Here is a 15,432-nt window from a genome sequence, read left to right as displayed (position 1 = left end):
ACTATAAAAGAATGATTTTGCACCAATGTTAATGGTTTGAATACTGACCAATATTTGACAATGGTGGAAGTAGTTCTGCTTTGAAAGCCAACAATGCACAAAAGGCCCTTGCAAAAGTAGATGTTATTCACTCAGTACACGTTATTTCTTCATGTGAATGCTGATTTTCTTTTACATGCGGCCCCTGTGCTTTTGTTGCTTTTTAAAACTGTTTATTAATATCAGTGCCATGGTGTCAGTTGAAGAACAAGTCATCGGAGTAAAACCTGCTTGACTGTAAAACTGCTTCCAAAAGTTGAATTGAAAAGGTCTGAGGTTAAGAAGTTCAGATAATTTTATTTCCTTAATTTCTTTTTCACTTCTGGTTTGGGTGCAGAAGCAGAAGTGGTGAAAAGATATGAAAATGTCTTGTTTTGCAAGAATGGCAGTTTCCTTTTTTAGGCCCAGGAGATTCAGATAAGCTTTAGAAACCATACTTCTGGAATAACCTCCCAATGTAAATAACAGAAGTGTCGTCTCTTGAACAAAGTCAGCTTGATTAAAGAAAATACATGAAACAGAGGAAAACAGCAGAAGAAACAAAATAGCAACATATCCAGGTTTTACATATGATATATTTAATTATATTTTCAAATATATTACACCAAATCTTTCTTGAGATAAAAGTTACAAATTAAATACAACATCTAAAAATCATAACAAATTAAGGTTTTGCTGTGAATATTTTCAGAAGTGGATTATTGAACAGGCTATCACAGTTAAAAAAAACCTAACTAAAACAAACCCGCCCACACTATTTTCCAGACTCAAGGGCAAACATTTTCATTTACCTCAAATCATGCTGCATGTGTCCTAACAGTCATCCAGCAATTTCAATGTTACAGTGAAGAGAGGTTCGATTTACTGATAGCAGGTCGGACAGTAGAAAGGACGCTTGAAAAGGTGTTTTCTTTCTCCTCTAGTTGAGATTATAAGCCGCCAGCCTCCACATGAAGTTGTCCAGAGAGTTGCTTCAGCTTTTTGAGTCATACTAGACATCCAGTTTTAAATATATGTGGTAAAATTCTCTTTGCTGACCAGTTGCAGGTATTCCAGGGTACCTGATCGGTAGCTGGCTACCCGCGAAAGCTCCTGCACCTTGGATCCTTCATTTTCCCTTTTCTGAAGACTATTGGTTATCATCTCTGCTAAGTCATCTTGCAACCGCTGCTGATTCTCCCTAAAACCAACAGGATGGGAAAAAAAAAAAATCATTGATTCACACGTTTTTAGTGGTCCCCCAGGTCCCCAGAGATTTTTAAACATTTTAATCCGTCTTTATCTTAATGACATTCACACACTACTGATAAAAAGTGTGGGCAGGACCAAATTCAGATCCTGAATTTGGGAAGAGAAGTCAGGATTTTCATGTGAGTTTTCCAGATAGTATGGATCAGTGTCTTTGCACAAGAGCTCTGTAAGTGTGTCATTATTGACCTTAAAAAGTCATGATCACTTGCACAAAAAGGAAGACATGAATTAGATTCAATCCCAATCAAAATAGTTTTTAGCTCTCAACACCATTACTGACACCAGGACTTGAACTATTCAACTTCAGGTTGCCTTCAGTAATAGAGTTGCCATTGTTTCAGAAATTTCTTCAGTGTATTTGGGTTTTGCTGGAGTACCCCACATATGACAATTTTTAAGGGGCAATCTTTTATGAGGAAGTGAAAACAAAAACATCACTGTGATCCAGCTCAAGAGGTACTTTCCATAGCTGAATTCCAGAACACTAACAATTCAATAACTCTGATAGTCTCGACAGATCATATTAATTTTAAAAAAGGAGTTCTAAGTTTACAAGGGAGAGGTACCATAAGAGGTAGTCTTGATAGTATTTCCAGCTCAACCCAATCACTTGTACTTTCCATTTAAAAAATAACAAAGTTCATGAGATTCTGTAGCAGATTAAAAATTTGATTATGTTTGTTTTGCAAATGCCCTGAGAAAACCCTCATATTCCACCTTATCTCCTCTTTTCTCTTACACAGTAGGAATAAATGGACAGGGAATTTTATTTGTGCAAAGGACACGTTGTGTAAGACTCAAAACATACAGTAGAAGCAATCTGTAACATTTACTCATGCATTTCAGGACAAGGGATCCCAATGTATCTGGCAAACACCAATTTGCAATATTATCACTTCAATTTGTAATGAAACAATGTCCTTTCAGAGTAGATGGCAGCAAATTCCCACTTAGTGAAGAGTGACTGTACAAAGGTGTTTAGAGCAGAAAGTGAGGAACTTCCACATTTAGTGAGTTTGCAGGAAATAAAGAGGTACTCATATACAAAATATACACTAAAAAAATGTAACAAGTTATCCTGACTTCAATTTTGCATAGTTGCTCAAAAACACCACTTCCACTATTGCTGTATTTTATTCAATTCTAATGGAAAATGATGGCTCTGTTCCAGAACATCAACTTCATATTTTTTTTACTGATAACTTCTCTAAGTGTTGGAAAGGAAGCTCTTGTTTAATTTTTAAAGATTTTATTCCTGTGCAGTACTACAGTAACTTTGTCCTCTTTTAGCAGAATAGTAGTTGAAATCCTGCAAGTTTCATTTCTCTCACAAATTCCTCCACAAGAGCTTACAGGCATAACATGGTATTACAGAGAGCTGCACATTCAGTTGTGGTTATCCTCAGTGACAGGTGCCACTAGGACTAAATTTGGGGGAATATTAATGTTTTACATTTTCCTGTCCATCTGTTGCTCTTACCACAACTTCTCCTGTAAGTCTTACACCGCTTCCAAGGCAAAGAACCTGCTAAACATTTATATAGACAAATAACCTTCAGCACACACATAGTCCCATGTAATGAATATTTATGTGTTTATATGCACATACGCTATTAAGTCTCTAACTACTGGAGACAAGTTCAATGGTATAAAAAATCCACAAGTGCTAAGGAGGAACACTAAAGGCTAAAGCACAAAGAATGGGAACTTCTCCTCCCTTTTCACATATAAAGACCATCTTACACAGAAGGAGGTGTTGGGAGATGGTATTTCTTGTCCTCAGTACCCGTCAACCAGTAGGTAATTTCTGTTCCTCTGCCCTAAATATGTATGACAAAGAAGAGAAAGCACAGTGTTGGGATTAGCATGCAATTTCCTGTAGTTAATTTACTTAAGTAATACTCTATTGCACATTGCCATGTTTGCCTTTGCCTATTTTCAGTAACTGATGCTGACAGCAAAGGATTACAAATCAGAAGTGAGAAGGAGAAGAATGGGGGACATGAAGCTGCACACTCACTTCTTTGTTCCATGACCTGAAACACAAGTTGTGGGAGAGGTGAGCTGTGCTGCCTGCCATCAACTCCCAAGGACAGAAAAGTGGAATAGATAGAAATAAATGGATTGGTAGATACTGGAGCATTAACAAATCAACACTAGGTTCAGCTTCCCTTTCAGCAGATGACTTTACAATCTTCTGTTCCAAATGGTATGTTTCATTTATTCTCCACATCTTTATGTTGCTTTAATTTATGAGTTAGGGAGCTCTTCATCCTCAGCCACCAGAGACTGTGATACCAACTGATCAGTAATCCTTGTTCCCCAGCTCTTAATTAGGTTCTGGGGTACTCTCAGCTATACAATACTTTTTACTATACCTCTTCTCTGTGTTCATGCATGCACATGGTAAAGGTTACCTTCAAGTATGTTTCTCCTCTCTCTTCGTACTGGAATTGGCAGTCTGTTCTTTTCAGGATGTTAATTGTGGAACCGCTTACATGAATCCTTAAAGCTAAAAAAATGAAGAGACAATGAAAGCTCAGCCTGGAAACACATCACATACTCGTATTAGGTATATGTGAAAACTGGTGCAATAGCAGAAGCTCCTTCAATTGTTATCATCATAAATTCTGAGAGCCAAATTCAATGAGAAGCAATTACACTGCTGTATGAAAAATTGGACTCCACTACAGAGCATATCCAGGCAGGTATAGGTGGTACAGCCATTCATCTGAAATACAGGTGACAGTGGTATCTGTAGTAGTTAGAGGTCAAAACAGAAAAGAGTAATTGTGAGTGACCTATATAGAGAATGCTCACATGAAGACACCGGGCAGCAGGAAGAAAAACTGGCTCTTGCCACAGTTCCCTAATGGTGAAGTTGATAACATAATTGCTTTAACTTAAAATACGCAGTCAGTATATTTACACAACAAAGCTGTAATACAATTCTAGGTCAAACTGAAATCTGTGGTTCATAGAGTAAAATTAAATTCCAGACACATAAGTATCATATCTTCCACAGGAACTCAGGCAGTGAGCCAGCCTACAAACTCCCTGTTACCAGCACTGAAGCATAAACAAGGAACAACTATTCATTGCCCAGTGAAGTGCCCACTGTCACTTTGGACAATTAAATAATTGGTAATCAAAACAAAGAGGGCTTCTTTATCTTTAAAACTTCTGCAAGCTGATAATAAATTGTTCTCGGCTGAAAACAGACACTTTGGTCACAAACTAACCAATAGCCTTTGGTCCTGTTACACTGAGAGCTAAAATTAAATCCTTACGCAAGCCTGTGGATTCCATCCGCGAAGCTGTGTTTACTGTATCTCCAAACAAACAGTAACGAGGCATTTTTATTCCAACCACACCAGCCGCACATGGACCTAGAAATGGGATGCAGAGAGATAAAAAGGGTGAATCAAGAGACTTGATTTATTTGGCAGGTGTCTCACGTTGCAGAGCAGTGCAATTCCTGGGGGAACTCTGCATTCCTCACCAACGGCAATACTTTCTACCTCACTTCCCACAGTATCTTGTGGTCTCCCACTACAAACCAAGCCTAGCTCCGTTATTCTTGCATAATCCAATAAGAGTATAAAAAGGACACAGCTGCACAGTGTTAATTGTATTTAAGCATGATTTCTGTGCAGAAAAAAAGAAGTACATTTATTAACTGTCAGGAAGCAAGAGAAAAATAGAATAAGCTTCATTATGCAAGGGTGCATAGTGGTGCCTCAAGAGGCTTCCCAGTGCCTCAGTCACTTTCTCGGATATGTTCCTCCCCTGGCAGCTGGTGTTGAGGAACTTCCCAAAGTTGTTGAGCTATCTGGAGTTCCCCTTTGACAAAAAGTATTTTTACAGATAAATTAAAACATTAAGTCCTACACAGACTCAACAAAACTTTTTGCCTCCAAAAGCACAAAATACAGGCTTGCATTTTTTGTCTAGATAAGCATAGCTGGCCATGACTGATCTCTGCTTCAGTCAGAGAGAAATAATCTGTGAAGGCTTATTTGATACAACTGGTTTAATCACACCAGGAACAGTAGCTGTTGCTCATCCTAGCTACTGACTTAAGCTCTGAATTAATGGCTATGGGCTATTTCACTACAGCAGGAGCAAAACAGTGACTTATTTACTTCTGTTACTCTTCCTCTATGAACATTTTTTTTCAACCTGATTCTTCATGAGGAGAGCAGTTGTCTATGGCATATATCCCAGATCTTGTATAGGTGTTAATTCTGTTCAAAACCAGGCAACAACATTGTCACTGTTGATCTAGCACTACTGTGTACCAGAGTGAATTCCAATGCGAATCCAAACAGGCAGCCCTGGCAGATGTCTTAGTTCAAAAGATCCCATGAAGCTGAGGATGTCCAGAGCCATCATGGAGATGTCCACTGCGTGCCGGTTGCCATTCCTGTTCGGTAAACCACTCACCACCATGTAAGCATCACCAATGGTCTCCACCTGTGGAAATAAAATCAGAACTCACTATTTGCAGACATAGAAAAGTACATCTTCAGTTAAAAGCAGAAAGATTTTATCAGATCCTTTTGTTCATGACTAAATATTTCTCCCCCAGAGAGCAGGATTGATTCGTTTAAGGTAGCTGACACCATTTGGGTATATGAGTGTTTATAACTATACCCAGAATTCCAGTTAATGAATGTGTGACCACCTACCGTAGGAAATTTGGTATAAGTAGGCACAGTGAAAGCATACTGAAACAAAGTAATCCTGACCTGTTTTTCTCTCTTTTGCTTTGCTTAGAAGGCAGATTTCCTTAGCCACCACATCATGCAATTCGGTTTGTGTGTCCACTGGGTGTAAATGAGCAAAAGTACAGAGATAATCACCTTGTACACATCATGATGGTCAAGAATGTGGTCAAAGTTCTTGTAGATATCGTTGAGCATATCTACCACCTCCATAGGGGTGCTGTATTTGCAGAGCGTGGTGAAGCCAACAATGTCACTGAAGTAGATAGTGACTTCTTCAAACAGCTCTGGCTCTACCAGGCCAGTCTCCTTCAAAGATTTTACTACTGGCCTGTGGAAATAGAGAAGGCAGGAAGACAGAGGAGTAGTGTTTACTATTAAAGGTATTTTTTCATGCAACCCAATCACAGTACTGCTTTCTGTGTAAGAAACATCAAATAGTTTGCTGAAAACTGCCATTGCAATCACATTTTAGATGCCCATAATGCTTTTCAGTCAGGGACCTCAAAGCACTTACTAATGGTAATTAATGCACTACAGACTTTCAAAATCCAAGTGTGTGAATAACCATGAGGAAACTGAGACACAGGCAACTGAGCTTCTTGGTTAAGGTCAGAAACAGGGATATTGAGTAAAATTTAAAACTGAAATTCTGAACTTCCTGACATGTAGACCTAAATTCTATCCATACAATAAGACCAGACAGTTTTTTCTGTTTTCTCAGCATAGAAGTAATTTCATTATAATAATTACATCAACTCATCTTAATTTCAGATGAGGTATCATAGTCTGATAATTTTATGGAAGAAAAATTCAATACCATGACAGTCAATGCCTATTCAAGAGGTACCTTCATTTTCTTGCAATTCTAAATCCAGAAAAGTACCTGTTCCTAGTGGTGGTATTAGAAGAGAATAACTGAAAGAGACCCAGAAAATTATAGGTTTTGCACAATGCTGTGTTCCATCTGCAATGAAACAGTAATAGAGCAATAGGAACAACAAAGAGTGGAAGGAGACGTGAATTCCTTGTCGCACTGTCTATACAGCCAGATCATTCCTGATTTTCCCCAAAACTGGATTGAACAAGCACTTTGTTTTTTGTGATGAGTCATAAAATCAATACCCTGACTACTGAAATATCCTTGAAGCTAGTAATGACATAGCAGGATAGTTCTATTATTCCAAATATGTGCAATACCGAAATTACTGGTATTACCAATATTATAATACCAATAATACTTGTCCTATAGCATGCTCTGAAGAATCCATCTAACCCAGTATGACCCAGCCAACCTCAGCCCCTCTGTTGCACTGCTAAGCTCCAGCCTGAAGTTGGACTGCACTCCTGCTCTTCAGCTGAAGACACTCCTTCTACCTAGCAAGGTGCTGGAGCAGAGCAGAGCTCTGTGATGTGGGATCACTGTAGGTCTGTGTTCCCAGGAAGGCAGTGAAAGAGAGGCTTGTGCTGGAAAGGGGGAAACCTGTGCATGAAGAAATGTTGAGGAAGATAATGGGTCCAAATACCATCTTGGCATGACACTCCACCATAGGGTGGAGAGCTCAGGGACAGCTGCTTCTTATTTCCTTTCTGGCAGGATTAGATTAGATGGAAAGAAAATAGAACATAAACATTAATGCTATCCCCTACTCTGCAAGAATCGGGTGTATGTAAATAAAATGGCAGCGAAAATCCTCCTGGCCAGTTACCTTGGAAGTAACATGAAATTAAGCCTGTCTGCTCTGTCTCGCTCTGCTTTGTACAGCTCTGTCCTTTCCTCCACCAGGTGTTCCAAGTTCCGCGAGTACAGCTGTAGACGCCGGATCAGGGTATCCATGTAGCTTTCATTGGTCTGGCCATGGAAATTACTGCAAATAACAGAATTACACAGGAATCAAGAAGAAAGATGTACATTGTTGAGAGCAGCTAAAAGGAGGCAAAAAAGCAGCAACAGAAAACTTCTTCAGTGTTTGACTTCCCTATAGTTAGAATGCAAAGTGCCTCAAGTGCATCATTCTTTTGCTTGCTTGGAGGCCTTATGGTGATGAATTGAAAGTCTGTAATCCACACTTGTCAGTTGGAGCTGGTAATTCTTAAGGCAGCCTTCAATCACCTAACCCTGCTAATATTGTCAATTCCAGATTACCTTGGGTAATCCAGGAACATTCATTTGTAAAAAGTAACTGACAAGCTCAAATTCTGAGAGGAAGCTAAAAATAGTAGGTAGAAAATTGCATATAATGTTTAGATGGGGACTTCAGCCAGAAGAATTAAGACCATTTGAGGCTGTCTGATTAGAAGACTGAAGAATACAGTGGAACAATGGACAGCCCCGTGGCTAGTTTTACTCACAAAATCCTGCAGACTAAAGCCTACTAACGCCTGGAAGCAGAAGTGTGGTAACATGAGCTGCTCAAACTTGTTTGTCCGGGCAGCCTGCACTCGCCAAAGCAGTCTGAAAGTAATTGGGACCAGGCTGACTGGAAGAGTCAGATTAGTATTGTATCCAACTGGCCTTCAAAATTACTCTTTAAACAAATTTTATGTCAGGGATGCATCATCTTAGACCTACATGAAAAGAACACCATATTGTGTGTGACAAGAGGCAACCTTTTTGCTTTTGTAGGATGGAGGTTTAGGAGCTGAACCAGGAGGCCTCTCTATTCAGCTGCAGAAAGGTTATTCAGCTGATACATTCAGTTATGCATACTAGAGTTGTCTTGCCCACGTAAAGTGTAAAATGATGATGTTGGGGTTTGTTCATGGGGAGAACATTAAAAACTGGGGAGCAATTTCCTAGGAGAAGTGATTAAAAGCTCACTGTTTGGTCATTGAAATAATTAATTCAGACCAAATTCTGCAGGAACAATGCAGCATTGTGCAGGTGAAAGGCCTGTGTAACCCCACAGGGTTTATCCAGCTATGACCCTTATTATTTTCCCAGAACTTTGTACTACCAAAGCCCTGTAATTAATACTTCTTGTGAGTTACAACTCAAAATTTCTAGTCAGCTTAATTTGGGACCATCCAAACTTTCAAATCATCCTTCAAACATCTATGCGCATTCATTTACCAAAATGTAGATTACATGAGTCACTATACAACTCTTGACTAGAGAGAGGGAGTGAATTACTTGATTGGTTTAAATCCCTAATTATCCAGCTTGCTAGTTCCATAATGTACCAATTTGAGGTAAGGTGATCATCTCACCCTCACTCAGTACATTGTACACAGGTGTATGTATACATATGCACATGCTCACCTACTTTTCTGCCAAAGAATAAAACAGGATCTAAGTGAAGACACTAGGGTTTGCCACTGACTGAATCATAATCACATCAATTTACACACTTAAAAATATGAGCTTTCTAATACAGGAGGAGTTTGGAGCATCTTAAAAAACAAAGCCCCTGCTTCTCACCTGAATATTTTAGCCAGAGTACTCTCAATTTTCTTAAAGTCAGGCCTTTTCTCTGGATCTTCCTCCCAGCAGCTCTTCACTAGTGTATATACCTTCAAAAAAATTTAAGGAAAAGTCCACCTGAGATATAGACAGAGAGTAGTGCTAAACTACACTAGTTCGTTACAGAATTTCCAGTTACTCTTGACCAGCAACATACTAAATTGTGTGACTAATTGTCTTGAACCTATGGTTAGAACACTCATTGCAGGCATCTTAACTCTGTGATGACTAGTGACATGATCTTAACTTGAATTTGCAATACACAAATGAAAGGCAAGTAAATGGATCCAGTCTTGCAGACTGGTGTCAGACACAGTTACTGACATGGTGGTAAATGCTGTGTTAATTATATTTCCAATATCCTGAGTTTGGGATTTTTCTGAAACTGGTGATTCAGCCAAAAAGAATGGGATTCATTGCTGGATATGTGAATATCTACAATACAGACATTTTCACCTGAGCAAGAAGCCATAGGGGCTATATTAGTGGAGAGGGGTATACTTGAGGTGTAATTCATCCCATCTCAAGGATATCTAAAATAGGTGAGAAGAGTGACACCATATAAGTCTCTGTTTCTTTCCAGTGAAATAATTTCCATGAGTCATATTTCACATTGCTGGTAACAACTATAGAATGCAATTTCTTCCCGCAAAGGTAGGGCATTTGGCATAAAACACATAGCTTTCACCTTCCCATGATCATGGGCTCTAGTTTGGCCAGGACTTCCACCCTTCACCCAGAAAATGGCTTAGTTAATTATTAGCTTACTTCCAGCTGTCTTTCTCCCACTGTTTCCAAGGTCAGGTCTGGTCGGAAAGGCTTCACTTCTTTGCCTCTCTCCACTCTGTAAAGTTTCTCTAATACACGAAAAACAACAAAGCTTTAAACAAAAAAGCATAAGAAGGACATTGATTGTGTATAGCAGTCTCTGATGTTACAAGGCACTGTACAAACAGAAGTCTTGAAGACAGTCCCCTCATTTTGTTAGAATTTCAGCTTTGGAGCTTTTCTTAATGTATGGGACAAGACCGAAACAGGCTGGCTTGAAGGCCCCTGAAAGCAAAATGAGTAGAAATGTACATGAGTATTTATTGGTTACGGTAGACATGGTTATGGCATCTTCCCAAATGAATGTTGGGCATTACTAGTGTGCCTCTCAGCGTGAAGTATAATTATAGTAACAAACAATGTGAAAAGCCCATTGCAACTTGATCAAAAGTGTGGAGACATACACCGCTCATTAGAGCAGTTCAAATCATCCTGCAGATGCTTAACTTCCTTAAAATGAAGCTATTAATATAAATGGGTTAAAAGCATTGCATTTGTTAGCTCATTTGTACTCTTAGTCATTAAATGCATTCTATGAAAGTTATTTGGACTCTGAACACATCAAAATCAGGCTGCATTTGCACAACTCAATTTAAGCACAGTAAGAGAGCACTAAAGCAAAAACATCTTCCTTTGTCTTTCTCCTGCAGACTTCAAGAATTCTGGGGGAAGGGGTGGGGGGTGGTAAAAAAAAGAAGCAATTTTTTACCTCTGGAGTAAAAGGAAATTGAAAGGGATCTGTGGATCAGAACAGATTATTTATTAATAATGTCTGATTATATTTGGGATACAATTTTACTGAAGGAAGTATACATCATTCATGTGTAATTATATGAGGAAGGTTTGTAATTGCACTGGTCTAGAGCAGCTACAGATGCCTAAACATGCCCAATGTGCATGATCACCTTAAAATGATGCAGCAGCATCCAACTTTTTGGTACAGAAATTACAGACTAGAGATGGAGCAGAAAAGTTGAGTCTCCCAAATGCAATAGAGTGGAGAGACTGCTGAGAAGTCTTCTGTGGGCTAAGAGACAGGAAAGTCTGTGTAGGGCTCACGTACGCAGGAGGAATGTTCTGGATTTCCATGCTGGACACAAAACTGAGAGAGGAAGTAACAGCACCTATTAGCAATACTGCAATTAGTCAGTAGCAGAAAGTAGTGGAACAAGGAGGCAGCCTGAATTGAGCATTGGTACGTGGCAAGGTTTCACAGTCTTGAGCAGTGAATGAGTTGTTTCTGCAGAAGAGTGGAGTAACCAGACGGAGAACAGCTTCTTGCAGGGATGTCAGTGAAGCAGATGATGACCTAGTTACTTCTACACATTAGAAATCCAGTTCTGTATACCTGTCATGGGACTTCTTTTCTCTCATTAGCAGCAAAATTATTGTACATTAAGTTGATTGATACATATTTTCACGTTGAGTAAATTGGCTCACTGAGTAACTGAAAGTAGAGTTTAGTTTTTCTAAGTTGGTGGATGGAGCTCAGGTGTGGGGTTTTTAAAAAAGCCTTTTAAAATCTGAACACAGTCCTTGCTGCTGTCATTTAAGCCTGGAGAAGCAGTTATATCAGCTGTCCTGAAATATCAATATCAAGTCTTCTAATTTGCAGAGACTAACTTCTGATAGCCTAGCCACTGAAGGAGTTTCTCTGGTGACTTAAAAACAAAATTAATGTAACAGACAACAGGGACATTTCTTTGTCCATTACCATTAACTCTAATTTGGTAATTTTTTCTCTCTTTTTATCTTGGATGTTTGTAAATTAATGGTCACCCCGAGTTTGAGCTACTGTCTTCCAAAGTTAGATGATGCCACAAACAAAATGCAGAGGTGTTTGAATAAGTATGGTTCACTGTCTTGCTCATCTTGGCTAATGAATGAATCAGGCATTTAAATGAAGAGCCACTTCAGAAACATGTAATAAAATTAATTCCTTTCTGTTACATGAAATTTGATGAACTGATGAACACATTTTACTCAACTTGCGTAATCAAAAGTCAAGAATAATACCAGAAGCCATTAGATCAGCAATATATATCTTAGACATCTACTAATGCTTTTATGGAAAAAAAAAGTTTTGTGGAGAAAACAATCTCCTCACTGAATGGAAAATTTTAAATTTCAGCTGAAATTTACAAAGCAGATTATTTTTTTAAGTTACAGTGGACCCAGACTTACTAGGTTTCACACCTAGTTAATTTATTGTCTTACCTCACATGCTGGTATGTGACCATCTCCAACTTCAGCACTTAGATGCTGTTAGGTACCTAGCTTAGGTGCTACAAATTCTTTGAGTTGCATGGATTAACCTAACGCCATTTGAAAAGGACAGTCTTTCCAAAAGGACAGAATACAGTGTTAAGAAACAGGTAAAAGATAAAACAAGGAACCAGGTTCTCACTGTGACAGCCAGGGTCAAACACAGAGCAATGAGGATGCCACCACATCTCAGAAAAGCCAAGAAACACTATGTCTGAGGCTAACTTAATAACCATTAACACAACACAAAAAGACTGTAACTGCTCAAAAAGCAGTTAAAAGAATGTAGTTTGCTATGGTTTTGCTTCACAAGTCAAAATGAGCAAGGTAGGGCATTGCACCTTCCTTTCTCCATGCTGGCAATATTTGTAAAATTCTTGCATTCATGAGGATTGTGTCTGCCTCTTCCCAAGAAAAAGGAATAGAAAGGCCTTATTTTCTCTACCTTTTATTAAGCATGGAATCTTGAAGAGTTTCTTGTAAGGGGAACAGGCATTTCTAATCTCTTTTAAATCTACATTTATGTTATAGAGTTGGTGATGTGAAAAACTGTGTTTCCTGAAATATGAACAGATTTGTGATAATGTAGGATGATGAACATGCCCCAGAAATTATTCTCGAATGTAACTCAGTAAAAGAGCTATTAGGCTGTCAAGCTTCTGCTCTAGATGTTTTAACAAATGTGAGGCGGATCCAACAGAATGACTCAGAGATAAAGGCAACGTCTAAATTTGTTGTTAGTAACTATTGTTAGTCACTAGGAAAATCCCAAACCCACACATGTTTCTGTGTCAGTTCTAGTATATAATAATGTCTGGATTCTGGGAATTGGGATTGACTGGGCTGGATATTGTCCTGGTTTTAGCTAGGGTAGTTAATTTCTTCTCAGAAACGGTTACAGTGTTGTGTTTTGGGTTTGGAGTAAGAATGGTGTTGATAACACACTAATGTTTTGGTTTTTTGCTAAGCTATGTTTCTCCTAAGTCAAGGACTTTTTTTTAACTTGTCTCAGGCTCTTGCCAGTGAGGGGGTACACAAAAGAAACTGGGAGAGAGCATAGCTGGGACACTGACCAAAGGGATATTCCATACCAAAGAATGTCGTGCCTGGCATATAAACTGGGGGGAGTTACCTGAAAGGGAAGATTATCTGGGTTCAGGAAGGGGGGTTGGGTATTGGTTAGCTGATAGTGAGCAATTTCATTGTTCGTCGCTTGTTTTTCCCTTTTTATTATCATTATCACTATCATTTATCATTAATATTGTATTTTACTTTATTTTCAATTATTAAACTGTTATTATCTCAACCTATTAGTCTTACTTTGATTCTCCTCCTCGTTCCACCAGGGGGAAGGAGGGTAGAGAGGCGGGGTTGAGCAAGCGACTGCATGGTGCTTAATTCCCAGCTGGGCTTAAAACCAGAACAGCCACTCAAAAACAATGTCAAAAAATGCACAATACAGGGTGTAATGGATGCACTACAGGAGGAGATGATTTTTGTGACAGAAGTTAAATTGCTAAAGTTAATTATAACCAGCTTGAATAAAGTCTGAATTGCCAGTTTTTAAACGCCAGCTGTTCTTATGTCATGCAACTGAGTTTTTGTTATTCTGTGTTGACAATGCTGATTTATGCTGCCTAAAATGAGTGGCATATTACATGTTGTTTACAAGTCAAAATAGAAAAACCTTTGAGGCCTTTAAATGTTACAGTAAGTCTGGACAACATTGTATAATGTTAACGTCTGTAATGCTGTGCTCCAGGTGAGAAGGGAAGAGAAAGGGCAAGAAAACTCAATGCAAACTTTATTTACAGAAAAAGTAGGGACACTTGCCCCCACAGTGAGATCCTTCAAACAGGCTCTTCATTCACTATGCAGGGAAAGGAGCAGCTGTTCAAACAGTTATGAGAGACAGTGCCTTTCACAAAACATGGAGAATAGGTCACTTACAGCTCCAACCGTCCCAGAAGGCTGCAGTAGAGGAGAAATCTGTGGAATTACCTCTGTTGTTCTGGCAATGTCTGGTGTAGAATGTCTCTTTGCGTAGGATGATTTCTTGGGCAATGATCCCATAGCTGTATACATCACCCTTCTGAGATACATCAGCGTGACGGAGATGCTCAGGAGCTGTCCACAGGTCTGAAGATCCAGATGGCAATGGGGGATGATGTAAAGGGGAAAGGGAGAGAAGTAATTGAAAAAAGGGTGATCCTTCTCAGAGCATCCACTGGCTCTAATGATATTTCCTTTTACTCTTTTCATATCCAATCCAGGGCCCACTGGTATTGTGTATTTCCTACTTTAGCATTTTTCTTGAGAAGCTGACATCAGTACAGGTTAGATAAACCTCTGATGTAGTTTTCCATTTTCTGGGATTTGCTGACCCTGCTACTTTCCACTGTAGATGCAGACTCTTACACCTTCAGAAAAGTTATGTCTATTGGCAATGAACTTGCTTTTCTTAGCTACATTTCACAGGCTTCTTAGAAATAGACGATGCATCTGTATAAGACCAAGGAATGCCAGTGCTATAATAAAAAAACCCTGAGCCATAAACTATTGAGCTAGGAGATGCAAGGAGTTTTTTATGCACAGTGTCTGATGAAAAGACTGCCATATTTCCCAATGGCCTTGATATCATGAAGCTATTGAAATAATTCTCAAGTGCTTTTGAGCCTGACATAATATTACCTGCTCATAACTACTTGCTTTCTACAGAAATTATTAATCTGTATTTCTAGTGCAATGAGCACCATTGTACCTCAAAACCAGAATGCTGCCATGGTACAACAGCTGTGACATGCTGGTGACGTACCATAACAGTGACCTGAACACAGTGACCCTGAAGACAGTGTTATG

General features: G+C 39.0%; 1 protein-coding gene across 1 annotated transcript in view; it reads right to left on the bottom strand.

Annotated features, from left to right (window-relative positions):
• Positions 1-1,044: 1,044 nt before the first annotated feature.
• Positions 1,045-15,432, bottom strand: part of GUCY2C (guanylate cyclase 2C) — a gene marked incomplete at both ends in the record, with an annotated part of 43,635 nt that continues 29,247 nt past the window's right edge. Inside the window, 10 exons of the mRNA XM_082280630.1 lie at positions 1,045-1,219; positions 3,034-3,110; positions 3,708-3,802; positions 4,581-4,679; positions 5,592-5,766; positions 6,156-6,348; positions 7,727-7,885; positions 9,439-9,530; positions 10,249-10,337; positions 14,575-14,712. Coding sequence (XP_082136756.1) covers positions 1,045-1,219; positions 3,034-3,110; positions 3,708-3,802; positions 4,581-4,679; positions 5,592-5,766; positions 6,156-6,348; positions 7,727-7,885; positions 9,439-9,530; positions 10,249-10,337; positions 14,575-14,712 — 1,292 coding nt within the window. The remainder of the gene's footprint in view (positions 1,220-3,033; positions 3,111-3,707; positions 3,803-4,580; positions 4,680-5,591; positions 5,767-6,155; positions 6,349-7,726; positions 7,886-9,438; positions 9,531-10,248; positions 10,338-14,574; positions 14,713-15,432) is intronic.

This window comes from Coloeus monedula (genome assembly GCF_965178545.1).
Source record: "Coloeus monedula genome assembly, chromosome: 4".
NCBI classification, from domain to species: domain Eukaryota; kingdom Metazoa; phylum Chordata; class Aves; order Passeriformes; family Corvidae; genus Coloeus; species Coloeus monedula.
This window is presented reverse-complemented; position numbering and strand designations above follow the sequence as displayed.